Source organism: Balaenoptera borealis, assembly GCF_965194805.1.
Source record: "Balaenoptera borealis genome assembly, chromosome: 7".
NCBI lineage: Eukaryota > Metazoa > Chordata > Mammalia > Artiodactyla > Balaenopteridae > Balaenoptera > Balaenoptera borealis.
In genome coordinates, this window is record NC_138864.1 from 56,356,212 (window position 1) to 56,373,636 (window position 17,425).

Consider the following 17,425-nt stretch of genomic DNA (forward strand, 5'->3'; position numbering starts at 1 on the left):
AGTTTACTTCATAATGATAGAGGGATCAATTCATCAAGAGGACCTGACAGTCCTGAATGTTTATGCCCATCATAACAGAGATCCAAAATACATGACACCAAAACAGATACAACTGCAAGGACAAATCCAATCCACAATAATAGTTGGAGAATTCAATATCCCTCTCTCAATAATTTATAGAACAAGTACACAGAGAATCTATAAGGATAAGGAAGACTTGAATAACACTATTAACTGACTTCACATAATCGATATTCATAGAACACTTCACCCAACAGCAGCAAATGCACATTATTTCCAAGTCTACATAGAATATTTACCAAGATAGACCATATTCTGTGTCATAAAGCAAGTCTTAATAAATTTTTAAAAATTCAAGTCATACAAAGTATGTTCTCTGACCACAAAATCGTTAAATTAGAATTCAATATAGAAACATCTCTGGAAAATCCCAAAATGCTTGGAAACCAAATAACACTTCTCAAATAAATGACCTCAGATTCAACCTAAGAAAACAAAGAGGGAAGAGCAAGTTAAACTTAAAGCAAGCAGAAGAAAGGAAATAATAAAGATCCAAGCAGAAATCAATGAAATATAAAGAAGGAAAATAAGCCATAGAGACATCAGTATAACAGAGAGTCCAAAGATAGACCCATACATATGTGGACAAACTGATTTTCTACAAAGGTGTAAAGGCAGTTCCATGCAGAAAAACAGTCTTTTCAACAAATATTGCTGGAACAACTGCAATGTGCAAACAAAATAAAACAAAACAACAACAAAACAAACTTCTAACCACACAAAACACCATGAACAGAAATTAACTCAAAATTTATCATAAACCTAAATGTAAAACTAAAACTATAATACCTCTAGAAGAAAATGTAGGGGAAAATATTTGTGATCTTGTATTTGGCAAAGATTTCTCAAGTAGAACACTAAAAGCTTGATTTATAAAAGAAAAAATGATAAATTGAACTTCTTCAAAATCAAAGACTTCTGTTCTTTGGAAGATCCTCGTAAGAGGATGGAAAGACAAGTCCCTGATGAGAAGAAATATTTTCCAATCAGTTATCTGATAAAATCCTTATATCCCGAATGTAAAGAATATATAAAGAACTCTCAAAACTCAAAGACAAGAAAACAAATGACCAATCAAAAAATGGTATGAGCATAACATATGAACAGACACTTTAACAAAGAAGAGATATGGATGGTCAATAAGCACATAAAAATGCTCATCATTAGTCATCGGGATAACTCAGATTAAAAGAAAAATAAGACACCACTACACATTTCTAAAATCAAAATTCCTGGATATATCAAGTATTGACAAGTATGTGGAGTAGCTGGAATTCTCATATATTATAGGAACGTAAAAGGAAAATAGTTTGGCACTTAATTAAAAAGTTAAACATACTCCTATCATAAGATTCACCCATTCAAATCCTAGGTATTTATCCAAGAGAAATAAAAGCTCATGTCCACAGAAAGACTTACACGTGAATGTTCAGAGCAGCCTTACCTATAATATTTAAAACCTGCAAGCAAACCAAATAACTCAAGTGGGCATCAATACCAATAGCTCAAACTGTGGTATATCCATATCATGGAATACCATTCACCAACAAAAAAGGAAGGAACTACTAATACATTCCACAACATGCATGAGTCTCAAAACAATTATGCTTAGTGAAAGAAGCCAGACAGAACAGGATACATACCGTCCAATTCCATTTACATAAAGCTCTAGAAAATACACACTAGTCTGTAGTGGCAGTAAACAAATCAGTGGCTGTTAAGAGTCAGGGAAGAAGCGTTGGGAAGGTTGGGATGGAGTGATTACAAAAAGCATGTAAAAATTTTTGGGAGTGATTGGTTGACAAGCTTGACTGTGGTGATGGCTTCACAGGTATACATATATGCCCAAACTTTTCCAATTGTATACTTTAGTATGTGCAGTTTATTGTAAGTCAATTAAACCTCAAAAAAACTGTTAAGAAAAAGAAAGTCAAACAAAAGAAACATCGATATACAGCACCCCAGCTGGCCATTCTTGAAGTTCTGTAAGAATCCCCAATGAGACTGAGACATTTTAATGAATGTTATGTAAATATAATAAAAAAGCAGATTGAGGAGCAACTAACTGCATTGTAGGTAGGAAGATTTCTTTTTCTTAACTTCAGCAAGGTCTGATAATGGACATATGTGAGTTTCTATAGATGATATTTATGTGTAACATACTCTGCTGTAGAAGAGAGGTCTAAGTACTGCAATGCTTAGTGCTTCCTTTATTTTTCATATTGCCAAATACATAGACGTTTTATCAAACTGATGAGTGGATAATACTCGGGGAATGAGTTTTTATTCTTTGCTTTTTGTTTTCCTCAGTCTCTTATTTACTTTTATGTGGTAATTCTAAGTCTTGCTTATATAGAAGCATTCTTATGAATGGTATGAAAAATTAGTAAAAAATGTAATTAGCTTTTTCATTTTAGTTTTTTTAAATAAAATTTTTATTTTAGAATAATTTTAGACTTATGGAAAATTTGCAGAGGTAGTACAATATCCATGTACCCTGCACATAGTACACTCCAGTGTCAACATCTGAGATTTCTATAGTGCTTTTGTCACAGCTAACAAAACAATATAAAACTAATTATTAACTAAGCTCCAAACTTTATTCAGATATCCTTAATTTTTATCTATTATCCTTTTTCTGTTCCAGGATCCTCTCCAGAATATCACATTGCATTTAGTCATCATGTTTCCTTAGGCTCCACTTGGCTGGGACAATTTTTCAGATAGTTCTTATTTTTGAGGTACTTGACAGTTTTGAGGAATACCTGTCACATACTTGATAGAAGGTCCCTCAGTTTGGGTTTGTCTGATGTGCCTAGTTGTTAGGGGTAAGACATTCAGCCTATACTGATTCCCCTTCTCTCATTCAAACTTGAAGTTTGAATTCGATTTTTGGTCTTGGAGACCCTAGGACTTAATTACAGTGCCTTAAAAGAGAACGTTAAGAACACTGTTGTTGAGTGGGAATGCATTAGAAGAACTATCACTGCAAAAGTGAGAACACCCAGACACCCAGGCTCCTGGCCCATATCTCTCCCATTGATTCAATTACATTTCCTTGAGTTTACAAATATTATTTCCTAAAAGCAAACAGAGCTCAAACCTTACTGATGAAGCTATGTTACCAATTAGCTCAATGGTTTTCACAGTACTATCAAACATTTCTTAAAACAAATTAATGTATATGAAGTTTAATTTAAAAATATAAAAGGGCACATATAACACATCACACTCAAAGGAGAATGTGGGGAGAGAGAATGCTGTAAAATCAAACAATTAGGAGATTGCAACTAGAAAAGGTTGAGAGTGGTGTGCAGCCTCTTGTGACAGAATCAGAATCACAAGGTTTCCTGGTGCAGGTTTGTACTATTCTAGCCCTTCTCGTCTTCAAAGAGGGGCTCACAGGCATTTTTGTACACATATATTCTCATATTTCTTCACTTATTAGGCATTACACATGGTGCAGGTTTACTTATTTTGCGAAAGTTCATACTGTTGTCTGAAACCTGAAAACTGACAATAAGTGATAACCATTTCCACATTTGTGTCTTAGTGTGCATTGATGTTCCCCGGACGGGAACGGCCTGAGCTTACCCATTTGTATCATCTTTATGCTGCCAGGCTCCTGGTCTAAACTACAAACATTTGAATAAAGTCTATATTATGTTACAATTTAATTTGTTATATCATGAATTAGTGTCTGAGTATATGAAATAAATTACAGAAATAGCTAATACTTTAAAAGGGAAAAACTGCTCCAAAGGCCTATCAAATGAGCCTACAAGTACCATACACACTTAAGGTACTATAAAGTACACTACAAGAATACAACTTCACTACATCATATATGTGACCTAAAACTGATATACTAGCCATAGGGAAAAAAAAAATTTCCAAACTAATCATTTCAGACTTAAAACAGAGAAGAGATTTTGGGAGCCAAGGCCTCTTAGAAAGCTGATCAAAGAAATTAGAGCGTATGCTTTGTCTTTTAGCAAGAATTACTGTAAAGATAAGGAAGGTAGTGCAATCCATTCCACTGTTTTTCTCAGATGCCTAGGTGTGATAGATTTTCAATATGTCTTTGTTGCTATTATTTCTTCTAGAAAGTACCAATTTGAAAGGATTTCCTAGATCTCCTCTCCTCCTTCACAGTTTATACAAAGCTAAAAGCCAAACAATTAGTTACACGACCAAAGAAAGGTCAACAGGAAGATCTCTACTTGACACTGCTGGCATTTTCAGATTACTTCACAATTTCATGCACAACCATAAGTCATCAGGTAATTAGTTTGGAGTTTGAAATAGAGGGTGCTTTAAAACATTACTCCCAGAATTGCTAGGGCAGAGATAAGGGCCTGAGGAGACCAGCTAGCTTCTCACCATTGGTGGCCATGGGCCTTGAATAAGGGTGGGCAACAGGAAAAGAAAGGAGAACAATGCAAAGCTGTGAGCATTTGAGAGGGCCTGCATTTGACTGCTGAGTCAGTTAACAGGGGTAATATACTCTCTGGAGAAGCCTGGAAACACAGAGTTCTAGTGTCTCACAGAAAGCATGAGGTGGGAAACCTATGGGACCACAAGTTCCCACTGACTGCCTCCTGGAAGTTTGCCTCAGGTGGACTTGGGGCCCACTGATAACATTTGCTCCATGATGCAGTCCTATGGTCTTCAAACTCTTTTTTTTTTTTTTTTTTTTAAAGATTTATTTATTGATTGATTGCTCTGTTGGGTCTTCGTTTCTGTGCTAGGGCTTCCTCTAGTTGCGGCAAGCTGGGGCCACTCTTCATCGCGGTGCGCGGGCCTCTCACTATCGCGGCCTCTCTTGTTGCGGAGCACAGGCTCCAGACGCGCAGGCTCAGTAGTTGTGGCTCACGGGCCCAGTTGCTCCGCGGCATGTGGGATCTTCCCAGACCAGGGCGCGAACCCGTGTCCCCTGCATTAGCAGGCAGATTCTCAACCACTGCACCACCAGGGAAGCCCCAAACTCTTTTTTTTTAAGGTGAAAAATCCTTTCATCAAATGAAAGCACATGTGGAAACTTGATATATGTAAATAAACCATACAGATTAATGAGTAACTCCTCTATATGAATTGTCCATGGCGGGGGTGGGGGGAGGTGCAGCCCTACCTGCTCATCTACCTCACCTCCCCACCTTCTTTCATACCTCAAGAGGCTCCTGGAAAACCCTAGTACCCAATACTTCAAAAATACAGTCTGACAAACCTCTCACTACTCTTTAACAAATTTCCACATCTTTTAGCTACCAAATTTTAACTGATCATCTGCTATAAGAAAGTCTCTGTGGTAGTTATATGGGAAATACAGGATTTTTGGTGTCTTACCTACATCATTATGATGTTGAAATCCAATTGGCTTGGCATTCTTCTGGGTCAATATTGGTACCGTAGCTGAACAATATGGAATTACTGTCACATCACTACGGCTGTCCGAGAATGCTTTCTCTTTTGTAAAACGTGGTGACAAAAAGAAAAATTTCAGGCACTTAGAAGCTATATTTAATAAGGGACTCACTTCCTCACCGATCTCCTGCTTTCAACTTGCATGTGAATATCTATGCATGCTTAGGTTAAGACCCTTTAGAAAAGAAAACACATTCAAAATCTAAACTCTTTGCTGAGTTGAAGCCATGTGTACTACCTAATTAGGAACTTGGAATAGTACACTATAGTACAATGTTTTCTTTTTATAGCCTGGAATCTCTTCATTCTCACTTCTAAATAACTTAACAAACAACTGAAGATAATAAAATTATTTATAGTCAATACCATTTTCCTTCACTTAACTTTATTAACAAGCTACTATTTGTGGAGAAATTTACAACAAAAAGTAAACGATGAAGTAAACAGTGAATAAGAAAACACTACAATAATTAGCTCATCTTTCTTCTAGGAGGCAATACTGTCTTACCTAGCTCAGAGTGCTGACCAATAAACAATACAGTAAAGATGTCTTATTTGGTAAGAGTTAGGAAAATCAATATTTTATTTAGGACTTTTCCTTATTTGTGGGGGAGGACAAAGCTTAGGAATAATTTAAATTCACAGAAATCACTAAGATAAGTATCTATATCATGGGAAAATAACTTGCTGTATATTTTTTAGTTTTTTTCCTATGTTTTTTAAAGACTTTGAAATGTCCTGCTAAGTAATAATGATTTAAATTCATTTGTGGAAGAAAAATTTACTAGCTATATATACAATAGGGTCAAAATAAGCAGGATAAGGGGACAAAAACAAGTCTATTACAGTCCTACATAGCAGCTTCAATCTGGGGTACAGTTTGAGTTTCTTTTCTAAGAAGGCAGTGTGGTTTTGTATAGAAAATAGTTTTTTTTAAAAATGCTGGTAAAGTATAGATAACATGAAATTTACCATTCTAACCATTAAAACTATTTTTTATTGACATATACCTGACTTACAATATTATATTAGTTTCAGTTGTACAACATAGTGATTCAATATTTTTATAGATTATACCCCATATAAAGTTATTATAAAATATTGGCTATATTTGCTGTGCTGTCATTCTAACCATTTTTAAGGGTAGAGTCCTCCTGGATCTGAGAGGTCAATTCCTTCTGTGTCACTATCCTTTTATGCTCAGGCTTAGTTCATTCTTCTTTTGTGTGGTAAAATAACATAACATAAAAATTTAAAGCAATTTTAACATTTTTAAGTGTACTTTAGTGGTTTCAAGTATATTTACATTGTTGTGTAACCATTACCACTCTCCATCTCCAGAACTTTTTCTTCATCCTATACTGAAACTCTGTACCCTTTAAACCATAACTCCTGATTCTCCCTTCCCTTAGCCCCTGGTAACCTCTATTCTACTTTCTGTCTATGAATTTTACTATTTTAGGTATCTCATATAAGTGTAATCATACAATATTTGTCTTTTTGTGTCTGTGTTATTTCAGTTAGCATATGTCTTCTAGGGTCATCCATGTTGTAGCATGCGTCAGAACTTCCGTTTTAAGACTGAGTACTATTCCATTGTATGTACATACCATGTTTTGTTCACCCATTCATCTGTCAATGGACATTTGCATTGTTTCTACCTTTCAGCTATTGTGAATGATGCTACTGTGAACATTGGTATACACATATCTGTTTGAGTCTCTCCTTTCAATTTTTTTGGTTACATATCCAGAAGTGGAATTGCTGGATCATATAAGTAAGTCTATAAGAGGCTAGTTTAAGAGCGATCTGGTTTCAAATTTAGCTTCAAACCCTAGCAGGTGTATAATCTTGAGGCAATATACCATGGTGGTTATATGAATGAGCTAGAGGGCTGACTGTCTGGGTCCAGGTTCTGACTTCATTGCTTCCTAGCTACTACTCAATCTCCCTGTGCTTCAGTTTGCACATCTGTAAAATAGGAGAATAAATGTACGAATCGCACTGGGTTCTTGTAAGGATTAGTTATTATTGTTCATTTGATCCTTTATTACACCTAAAATAATGACTTATGAATGGCTTCAGGGGGTCTATGAACCCCTCAATATTATATATAAATCTTTCTGTACAAGTGCACTTTTAGATTTTTCAGAAGAGTTACAGTGGTTTATTTTTCCCTTTCTTAGTCAGATTCTCAATGGGACCGTGATCTATCAAAGGGGGAGAAGCGCTATCCTAAAAGAAGTTAGTGGCCTATGATTTAACACCAAGCCTTATAAATGTGAGCTTGATTAAGCAAGCTTGTAAAATGTCCCATGATGCTTTTGGGATGAGGTATTCTCTGCGTTACCTTTGTTCTCCTGGCTAAATTCCAGCCAAGGAAGTCCCCTTGCAGCAATCCCCTTTCTGTTCCCAACTATTATAGTATTGTTACAAATGGTAAAAATAAAAAAAAAAAGAAAAGAAAAATAAAAAATCTAAAAAATTCCCAATTCCATATGCAAAGAGAAAGTAAGATATCTGACAAAGACACACCAAAACATGTGTGAGTGTGTGTGTGTGTATGTGTAATAATTAACCTAACTTCAGCTTTGGATAACCACTTCTTGGGCTTAATATAATAAGGTAGCCCACAGCTTAATGTAATATATCAATTTACTTATTAATTCTACAAGTAGTATAAACATAATGTAAGGCTCCTCAGAGGAAGACAAACAGAATGCATCACATGAGAGAGAGAAGTGATGATAAAGAAAAGCCTATGAGGGCTGCAACAAAGCAGCTCAGTCTCTTCAAAGAATAAAGCTGTGATGGAAACCCATCTTTCATAATTAGCAAAGGGTCTTTTTAAAGGTTCTCCATTAATGTGGTGTAGCTGAATCTCCCTTAATAATAATTATTCCTTAGATGTGCATACTACTTTTAACATTTCAAAGAGCTTTCACAGGCTTTATCCTAAAATCAGTGTGGGCTTCCTCTGCTTCCCCAGGGGCCTGCAGGTGTTCACTGCCATGACTCCTCATGGTAGGCTAACCTGGAAGCCTGCTGCATTGGCATGCTGGGTCCAAACAAGTACCAGAGTGGAACTCCATAGCCTGCAGTATAGATCTTTATCCACTGATCCTAAGTCCTCCTCTTGAACAAGATTAGTGAAGCAAAACTAGATTGCCGCAAGCCTAAACTAAGAAGTCCAGAAAAGAGCACTTCAGGCCTTGGAACTATTCTGTATCACACTCATCCAGATACTATTCAACAAATATTTATTGGCTGTCAAACAGTGGCCAGGCATTGTTCTAACTCTGGGTATGCTGCAGTTAACCAATTAATGCCTTTGACAACAAAGAGTAGATATTCCAGTGGAGGAAGAGAGATAACAAAATAAACACATACATACATAGTATCTTAGCTGATGAAAAGTGTTATGGTATGTTTAAGGGGCAGCCAATGTGGGGTAGAGTGGCAGGGTGTCAGGTTCCGGAAGGAGCTTGGTGCCCAACTCCATAGAACCTTGTAGCTACTGTAAGGAATTTGGTTTTTACTTAGAGTAAGAAGTGAGATAAGGAGCCATTGAAGGATTTGAAGCAGAAGCACGACATGATCAAATTTACATTTTAATAACGTCGTCTGGCTGCGGTGTTGAGAACAGATTGAAGTGGGCATGAGAGAGAGCTATTGCAATAATCCAAGTGAGAACAAGAGTGATATTTCCCTCATGCCCCTTTTCAATCAAAATCCACCCCCTGCCCCAGTAAACTATTGATCTGATTTTTTTTTATCACTATAGATTAGTTCTACTGGTTCTAGAGTTTCATATAAAAGGAAGACAATGAGGTAATGGAGAGGAGGGGCTGGGAGGATATCTGAAGGCTGGCTGTGGAGGGAGGTGGATGCAGCATTCACCAGTAAGAAATAATACATTTTATTGTTCCCTCTTTGTTGGTTAGTGGTTTACATGGTATTTTGAGCTATAAAAAATCTGTTAACTGCTGTGGGTTAGGCCATGTCATGCCACAGGGTCTGAGAGTTCTTAGATGAGCAGAAACAAGACCTGTTGAATGCCCTACCCTCCTTAGGTGGGGACCTCTTAAAAGACTTGGTTTTGCGACCACCATCTGTGTAGTGGGTGTACAGGACTCTCATGGCACTAGAGTGTTCATTTCCTTGCCTGTATTTTAACTCTCCGCTTCACTACAAGTCAATTATATACTGAAGCATATGTATTTCATGAGTTTACTGTACTACCTGTCACCTCATTTGCTACCATTTACCCTCACTCCATAAAAGATAAGCAAAGTCTATTTAAAGCAGTTTCACACCCATACATCTCTACAATGTTGATTTAATTACCCCCTTTAAAAACTGGAAAACAATAACAGTAATTGAATTTTAAAAATATATACTTGGGGGCTTCCCTGGTGGCGCCGTGGTTGAGAATCTGCCTGCCAATGCAGGGAACACGGGTTCGAGCCCTGGTCTGGGAGGATCCCACATGCCGCGGAGCAGCTGGGCCAGTGAGCCACAATTACTGAGCCTGCGCGTCTGGAGCTTGTGCTCTGCAACAGGAGAGGCGGCGATAGTGAGAGGCCCGCACACCGCGATGAAGAGTGGCCCCCACTTGCCGCAACTAGAGAAAGCCCTCACACAGAAACGAAGACCCAACACAGCCAAAAATAAATAAATAAATAAATATATAAGTTCTGTTTAAAAAAAAAAAAAAATATATATATATACTTGGAATAATAGTTTACAAACATTTTGTATTCTTCTCTTTTCACTTATGATATAGATTTCATTTCAACCAGTAGGAAAAAAATATTTATTAGTTTATCATGTCACTAAACAACTGTTTATTTTAAAAGTCTGAACAAGTTTTGATTGCCTGAAGTGATTAACAAATTGGATGAAAAGACAATGGGTACAACATTTAACCTCTAAACAACTTCACAGCCTATTACAGTATTTTAAAAAAATCTTATATATGTATATCAATTATATCTCAATAAAACTAGAAAAACTGTGATTTAAGATGCTTAAGTGTAATCATTTTCCAGTACATTCAAGCCCTAAGTAATAACTAAACATCACCATTAATAAACACAATTTGAGTGTATTCTATAAATAGAGCCCTGTCTTAGTTACTAAGTATAAAAAAAATGAATAAAGTATGAGACATGCTTTTGAGGGAATCATCGTCGTTTCTTCTTCACCAAAATGAACCAAATTGGCAAAGTGTCCACAATGAACATGGATTTTCATATCACTTACTTATTTTATGAAAATAAGAAATATCATGAGCAACATGTGGCACTCTCATCATGTGAGATGGAAACAACGGTAAAAACTTATAAAATCTGATCTGCAAGTTGATAATAGTAACTAACAGATTTTTTAATAAGCAGTGGGCACTCTGGCTGCCAGTATCCATTTCTGGTCACACAAAATCAGTGTTTAAAAAGAAAAGCCTGTAATTTCCTTAGAGAGAAAAACACAACCCATTTTCAGACAAGCACAAAGTAAAAAGTTCCATTAAGCCTTCTGAAGAGTTTGAAGGTTATGATTTGAAAGAGTGTTTGGCCACTGAAAAAAGTATTCTGTGGTTTTTCATATCACCACCACTAACTACCTTCCCTGATGCAGTGCAATGTGGTAAAGGGCCAATTCTGCATTGTGGTCATGAAGCATGTGCAACAGCTTGCAAAGAGCAGGAAGCCAGTGTGAGGGCCCCAGGGCTGTTGAAGGAGGATGGTTCAAGGTCAAGGCAAACCACACGGTATGCTTCTCCACTTGAAGTGAAATTAAGTTAAAATGAGTACTCTGGGGTTGCCCAAAGAGGAAAAAATGGCCAGAGAAGAAAATCCCACGGGTGTATATGGAAGAGACAAAGGGTGGATGCGATTATAATTGTGATAGTGGTAGGGGGTGTGGAATTACTCTGGGGAGGTGGAAAGTGCAGACCTGTTGGAATGGAGGTATATATGGGATGATTGCTTGGATATGAGCCTCATATATATTTTTAACACTAAGTATAGCATCTTCTTCTTTCCTCCAAATCACTGCATCTGTACCTTAAGGAGGGCTCTGAAATTAATAAATAATCTCCTATGGAGCCATACTTTCTTGTATTTAAAAATAATGCTGAACCAGGAATATGAAAATAATAAATGAATCTTCTCACTTACCTTCTCCAGTGCAGCTTGAACCACTGATTCGCTTTCTGTATCTAGGGCAGAAGTAGCCTCATCTAAGATCAGAATCTTCGGGTTTCGAACTAAAGCTCGAGCAATCACGATTCTCTGTTTCTGTCCTCCACTCATTTGAGCTCCTTTTTCCCCTACCATGGTATTAAATTTCTAATGAAAAATAGGAAAGAAAACAGAAACAGAAGGCAGCATGGTCAGATGATTAGAACAGTAAATGGCAATCACAGTTGTGTTTTTTTTTTTTTTTAATATTTATTTATTTATATTATTTTATTTATTTTTGGCTGCGTTGGGTCTTAGTTGCGGCACGCAGGATCTTTGTCGAGGCGTGTGGGATCTTTCGTTGCGGCACGCGGACTTCTCTCTAGTTGTGGCGTGTGGGTTTTCTCTTCTCTAGTTGTGGCACGCAGGCTCCAGAGCACGTGGGCTCTGTAGTTTGTGGCACACAGTCTCTCTAGTTGAGGTGCACGAGCTCAGTAGTTGTGGCATGCGGGCTTAGTTGCCCTGTAGTATGTGGGATCTTAGTTCCCTGACCAGGGATTGAACCTGCGTCCCCTGCATTGTAAGGCAGATTCTTTACCACTGGACCACCAGGGAAGTCCCCACAGTTGTGTTTTAATGCCAGCTTAATCTCTACTTCAGACTGGCTGGTATTGACTTATGATTTATTCTTTGTAAAAACAAACAACTATTTTAAAAGAGTGTAGTGAAGAGAAGCCCTAAGAAAAATTTGGCTAGGACTAAAAGACATGAGAACATAGGATAATCAAGGATTTTAAGGAAGATTAATAATAATTTGAACCGATTTTCAAAGTTTTAAAGACATTTTTAGAATGCACTGGTATCTTTAAAAGAAACACGGTAGTACAAATACTTAACTATTATTTGAAATGTTTATTAGTGATTTAATATATTATCCATAATTTCCTTCCTTTATATTCTGAAAAAAAGTATGAAAAGATTACTGCAAAAACAAACTTCTTCCTCAAAACTTTTTTCAATCTTGGGAGACCTTTTAGGCCTTCTTTACTTTTTGGTATATGCATCTTTAACAAAGTAGATATTGTTAGATATCTGAGGTTGGAGGTAATTTCTAGAACTAATGAAATATAATTAGTAATATTCTATTGGGTCAAGTCCCCAGTCCAAAGTTCATTTCTTCGAGGATTTACATTTAAATACTATTTCTAAACTTTTAATTTCTAGAGTCTGACCTTCACATTAAATATATATATATAAACCTTATTGAGGAATAATTTATTCACAATAAAATGCACACATTTTAAAAGAACAGTTCTATGAGTTCTGACAAATGAGTGTACCCATGTTGTTACCACCTGAAAAAAGATATAGAACATTTCCATCACCCTAGAAAGGTTCCGGATGACCCTTTCCAGTCAAAACCCACACCTTGCCTCAGGATACTACTGATTTGATTTTTATCACTATAAATTAATTTCACTAGTTCTAGAACTGCATATAAATAGAATCATACAGTGTGTATTTTTTAAGGCACTTTTTTAGAGCAGTTTTGAAAGTTCACAGCAAAATTGAGAGGAAGGTACAGAGATTTCCCATAAGACATCATGCCCCCAAACATGCATAGCCTCCTCCATTATCAACATCCCTCACCAGAGTGGTGCATTTGTTACAAGTGATGAACCTACACTGACACATAATAATCATCCAGAGTCCATAGTTTACATTATGATTCACTCTTGGTGTTGTACATTCTAAGTTAGACAAACATAAAATGACATGTATTCATCATTATAGTATCATACAGTATTTTCACTGTCCTAAAAACCCTCTGTGCTCTCCCTATTCATCCTTCCATCTCCCTTGCCAGCCCCTGGCAACCACTAACCTTTCAACTGTCTCCTCAGTTTTGCCTTTTCAAGAATGTTAATATAGTTGGGGTCAAACAGTATGTAGCCTTTTCAGACTGGTTTCTTTCACTTAGTAATATGCATTTAAGGTTTTTCCATATCTTTTCATGGCTTGATATCTCATTTCTTTTTAGTGCTGAATAATATTCCACTGCCTGGATATATCAAAACTTATTTATCCGTTCACATACTGAAGGACATTTTCGTTGCTTCCAAGCTTTGGCAATTATGAATAAAGCTGCTATAAACATCTTTGTGCAGGTTTTTGTGTGGACATAAGTTTTCAACTCTTTTCAGTAAATACCAAGGAGGATGATTGCTGGATAATATGGGAAGAACATGTTTAGTTTTGTAAGAAACTGCCGAACCATCTTCCAAAATGGCTGTGCCCACCAGCAATGAATAAGAGTTCCTTCTGCTCTACACCCTCGTCAGCATTTGGTGTTGTCAGTGTTCTGGATTTTGGCCATTCTAATAGGAGTGTAATGCTTTCTCACTGTTGTTTTAATTTGCATTTCCCTGATGATATATGATGTGAAGCATCTTTTTACATGCTTATTTGCCATCTGTATATCTTCTTTGGTGAGGTGTTTTTTAAAGTCTTTGGCCTGTTTTTAAATTGGGTTGCTTATTTGCTTATTGTTGAATTTTAGGAGTTTTTTATATACTTTTTGGATAACAATCCTTTATTAGATGTGTCTTTTGCAAATGTTTTCTCCCAGTCTGTGGCTTATCTTCTCATTCTTTAGGCATTGTCTTCTACAGAGCAGAAGTTTTCAATTTTAATGAAGTCCAGCTTATCAATAACCTCCTTCATGGTTTGTGCCTTTGGTGTTGTATCTAAAAAACCATTGCCATACCCAAATAATTCTAGATTTTCTCCTATGTTAAATTCTAGGATTTTTATAGTTTTTCATTTCATATTAAGGTCTATGATCCATTTTGAGTTAATTTTTGTGAAAGCTGTAAGGTCTGTGTCTAGATTAATTTTTTTACTTGTGGATGTCCAGTTGTTCCCACACCATTTGTTTGTTAAAAAGACTATCATTTCTCTATTGTATTGCTATTGGTCCTTTGTCATAGATTAGTTGACTATATTTGTATGGGTCTATATCTGGACTCTGTTGAATTGATCTATTTGTTTTTCTTTCACCAATACTGTACTGCCTTGATTACTGTAGCTTTATAATAAGTCTTGGGAAGTTGGATAGTGTAGTCTTTTAACTTTGTTCTTCTTCAACATCGTGTTGGCTATTCTTGGTCTTTTACCTCTCCATGTAAACTTTAGAATCAGTTTGTTGATATCCACACAATAACTTGCTGGGATTTCGATTGAGATTGCCTAGAATCTATAGATCAAGTTGGAAGAACTGACATCTTGACAATATTGAGTCTTCCTTTCCATGAATATAGACTACCTCTCCATTTATTTAATTCTTTGATTTTATTTATCAGAGTTTTGTAGTTTTCTTTATATAAATCTTGTACGTATCTTGTTAGATTTATACCTAAGTATTTCATTTCTTGGAGTCCTAATATAAATAGTATTGTGTTTTTAATGTCCAATTCTACTTGTTCACTGTTGTTATATAGAAAAGTGACTTTTGTATATTAATCTTGTATCCTGCAGCCTTGATATAATTGCATTGTGTACTTTTTTGGTCTGTTTTCTTTTATCTAGCATAATATTTTTGAGATTCATCCATGTTGTGTGTATCAGTAATTCACTCCTATTTATTCACAATGTCCATCTATCTTGGGTTGCCAGATTTAGCAAAAACAAAAACACACCAATAACCATGGAGCTCAGTTAATTTTGATTTTCAGGTAAACAATGGAATACTTTTTTAGTATATTTCATACAATATTTGGGATATACTCATACTAAAAATTATTGTTTATCTGAGATTCAAATTTACTGAAAATTCTGTATTTCATCTGGCAACCCTATATAAATCACAATTTGTTTATACATTCAGCTGCTGATGAACATTTGGGTTATTTCCAATTTTTGAATATTATGAATAAAGCTGTTATGAACATTCATGTACATGATATTCTTGTAGTCATATTTTCATTTCTTTTGGAAAAATATGTAGGAATAGAATGCTGAGTCATAAGTGTTATGTTTAACATTATAGTAAACTGTCAAATTTCTTTCTAAAATGATTATACCAATTTCATTTTATTCAGAAAGAAAGAAAGATCCAATTGCTTTATATCCTAACGAGAAGTTATAATTGCTATTCCTTTTAATTCTGGCCATTCTATTGAATGTGAAATGGTATCTCTTTGTGGTTTTACTTAGGATTTCCCTGGTGACTAGTAATGTTGAATATTTTTCATGTATATTTTCTCATTTGATTATTTTTTGGTGAAATGTCTGTTCAAGTTTTTGTCCATTTTTTATTTTATTTTATTTTTTGGTCTAATTACCATTTTGCAAAGTTCTTTATATATTCTGGGTGCACATCCTTTGTCAGATCTGTGTATTGAATATTTTCTTTCACTCTGTCTTGCCTTTTTATTTTCTAAATGGTGTCTTTTAAAACGTTTTAATTTCAATAAAGCCCAGTTTATCATTTTTTTAAATAGTAAGTGATTTTCCCAGAAATTTTTGCCTACCTCAAGGTCACAAAGATTTTTTCCTAAGTTTTTATTTCTGAAGTTTTATGGCTTAAGTTTTTACATTTGGTCTATGATTCATGGCAAATTATATGTGTATATAGTATGAGGTAAGGGCCACATTTCTTTTTTTTTTTTTCCCCATATGGATATCCAATTTTTCCAACACCATTTGTTGCAAAGACTTTCCTTTCTCCCATTGAATTACACTGACCTTGTCAAAAATCAATTGACTAGGTATGTGTGGGTCTATTTCTAGACTCTCTATTGTGTTCCACTGACCTACAAGTCCATTATTATGTCATTACCATTGTCTTGATTGCTGTCTTAAAATTAACTATTGTAGGTCTTCCAGCTTTGTTGTTCTTTTATCAAAATTGTTTTGGCTATTCTTGGTCCTTAAAATTTCCAAATAAATTTTGTAATCAGCATGTTGATTTCTGCACATGAAAAAAGACTGCTGGGATTTTGATTGAAATAGCATTAAATTTATAGATTGATTTGGGGAGAATCCATACCTTTAAAAATATTCAATCTCTAAATCAACGAATAAGGTACATCCTATTTATTTAGGTATTCTTTATTTTTTTTATTTTTTATTTTTTTAACATCTTTATTGGAGTATAATTGCTTTACAAAGGTGTGTTAGTTTCTGCTATATAACAAAGTGAATCAGTTATACATATACATATGTTCCCATATCTCTTCCCTCTTGCGTCTCCCTCCCTCCCACCCTCCCTATCCCACTCCTCTAGGTGGTCACAAAGCACCCAGCTGCTCTCCCTGTGCTATGCGGCTGCTTCCCACTAGCTATCTATTTTACGTTTGGTAGCGTATATGTGTCCATGCCACTCTCTCACTTTGTCACAACTTACCCTTCCCCCTCCCCATATCCTCAAGTCCATTCCCTAGTAGGTCTGTGTCTTTATTCCCGTCTTGCCCCTAGTTTCTTCATGATCTTTTTTTTTCTTCTTCTTAGATTCCATATATATGTGTTAGCATATGCTATTTGTTTTTCTCTTTCTGACTTACTTCACTCTGTATGACAGACTCTAGGTCCATTCACCTCACTACAAATAACTCAGTTTCGTTTCTTTTTATGGCAGAGTAATATTGCATTGTATATATGTGCCACATCTTCTTTATCCATTCATCTGTCGATGGACACTTAGGTTGCTTCCATGTCCTGGCTATTGTAAATAGAGC

The 17,425-nt window shown here is 35.7% G+C and overlaps 1 protein-coding gene across 1 annotated transcript in view; it reads right to left on the reverse strand.

Annotated features, from left to right (window-relative positions):
* Positions 1 to 17,425, reverse strand: part of ABCB5 (ATP binding cassette subfamily B member 5) — a gene marked incomplete at its 3' end in the record, with an annotated part of 114,181 nt that overhangs the window by 55,755 nt on the left and 41,001 nt on the right. Inside the window, 1 exon segment of the mRNA XM_082400422.1 lies at positions 11,560 to 11,855. Coding sequence (XP_082256548.1) covers positions 11,560 to 11,855 — 296 coding nt within the window.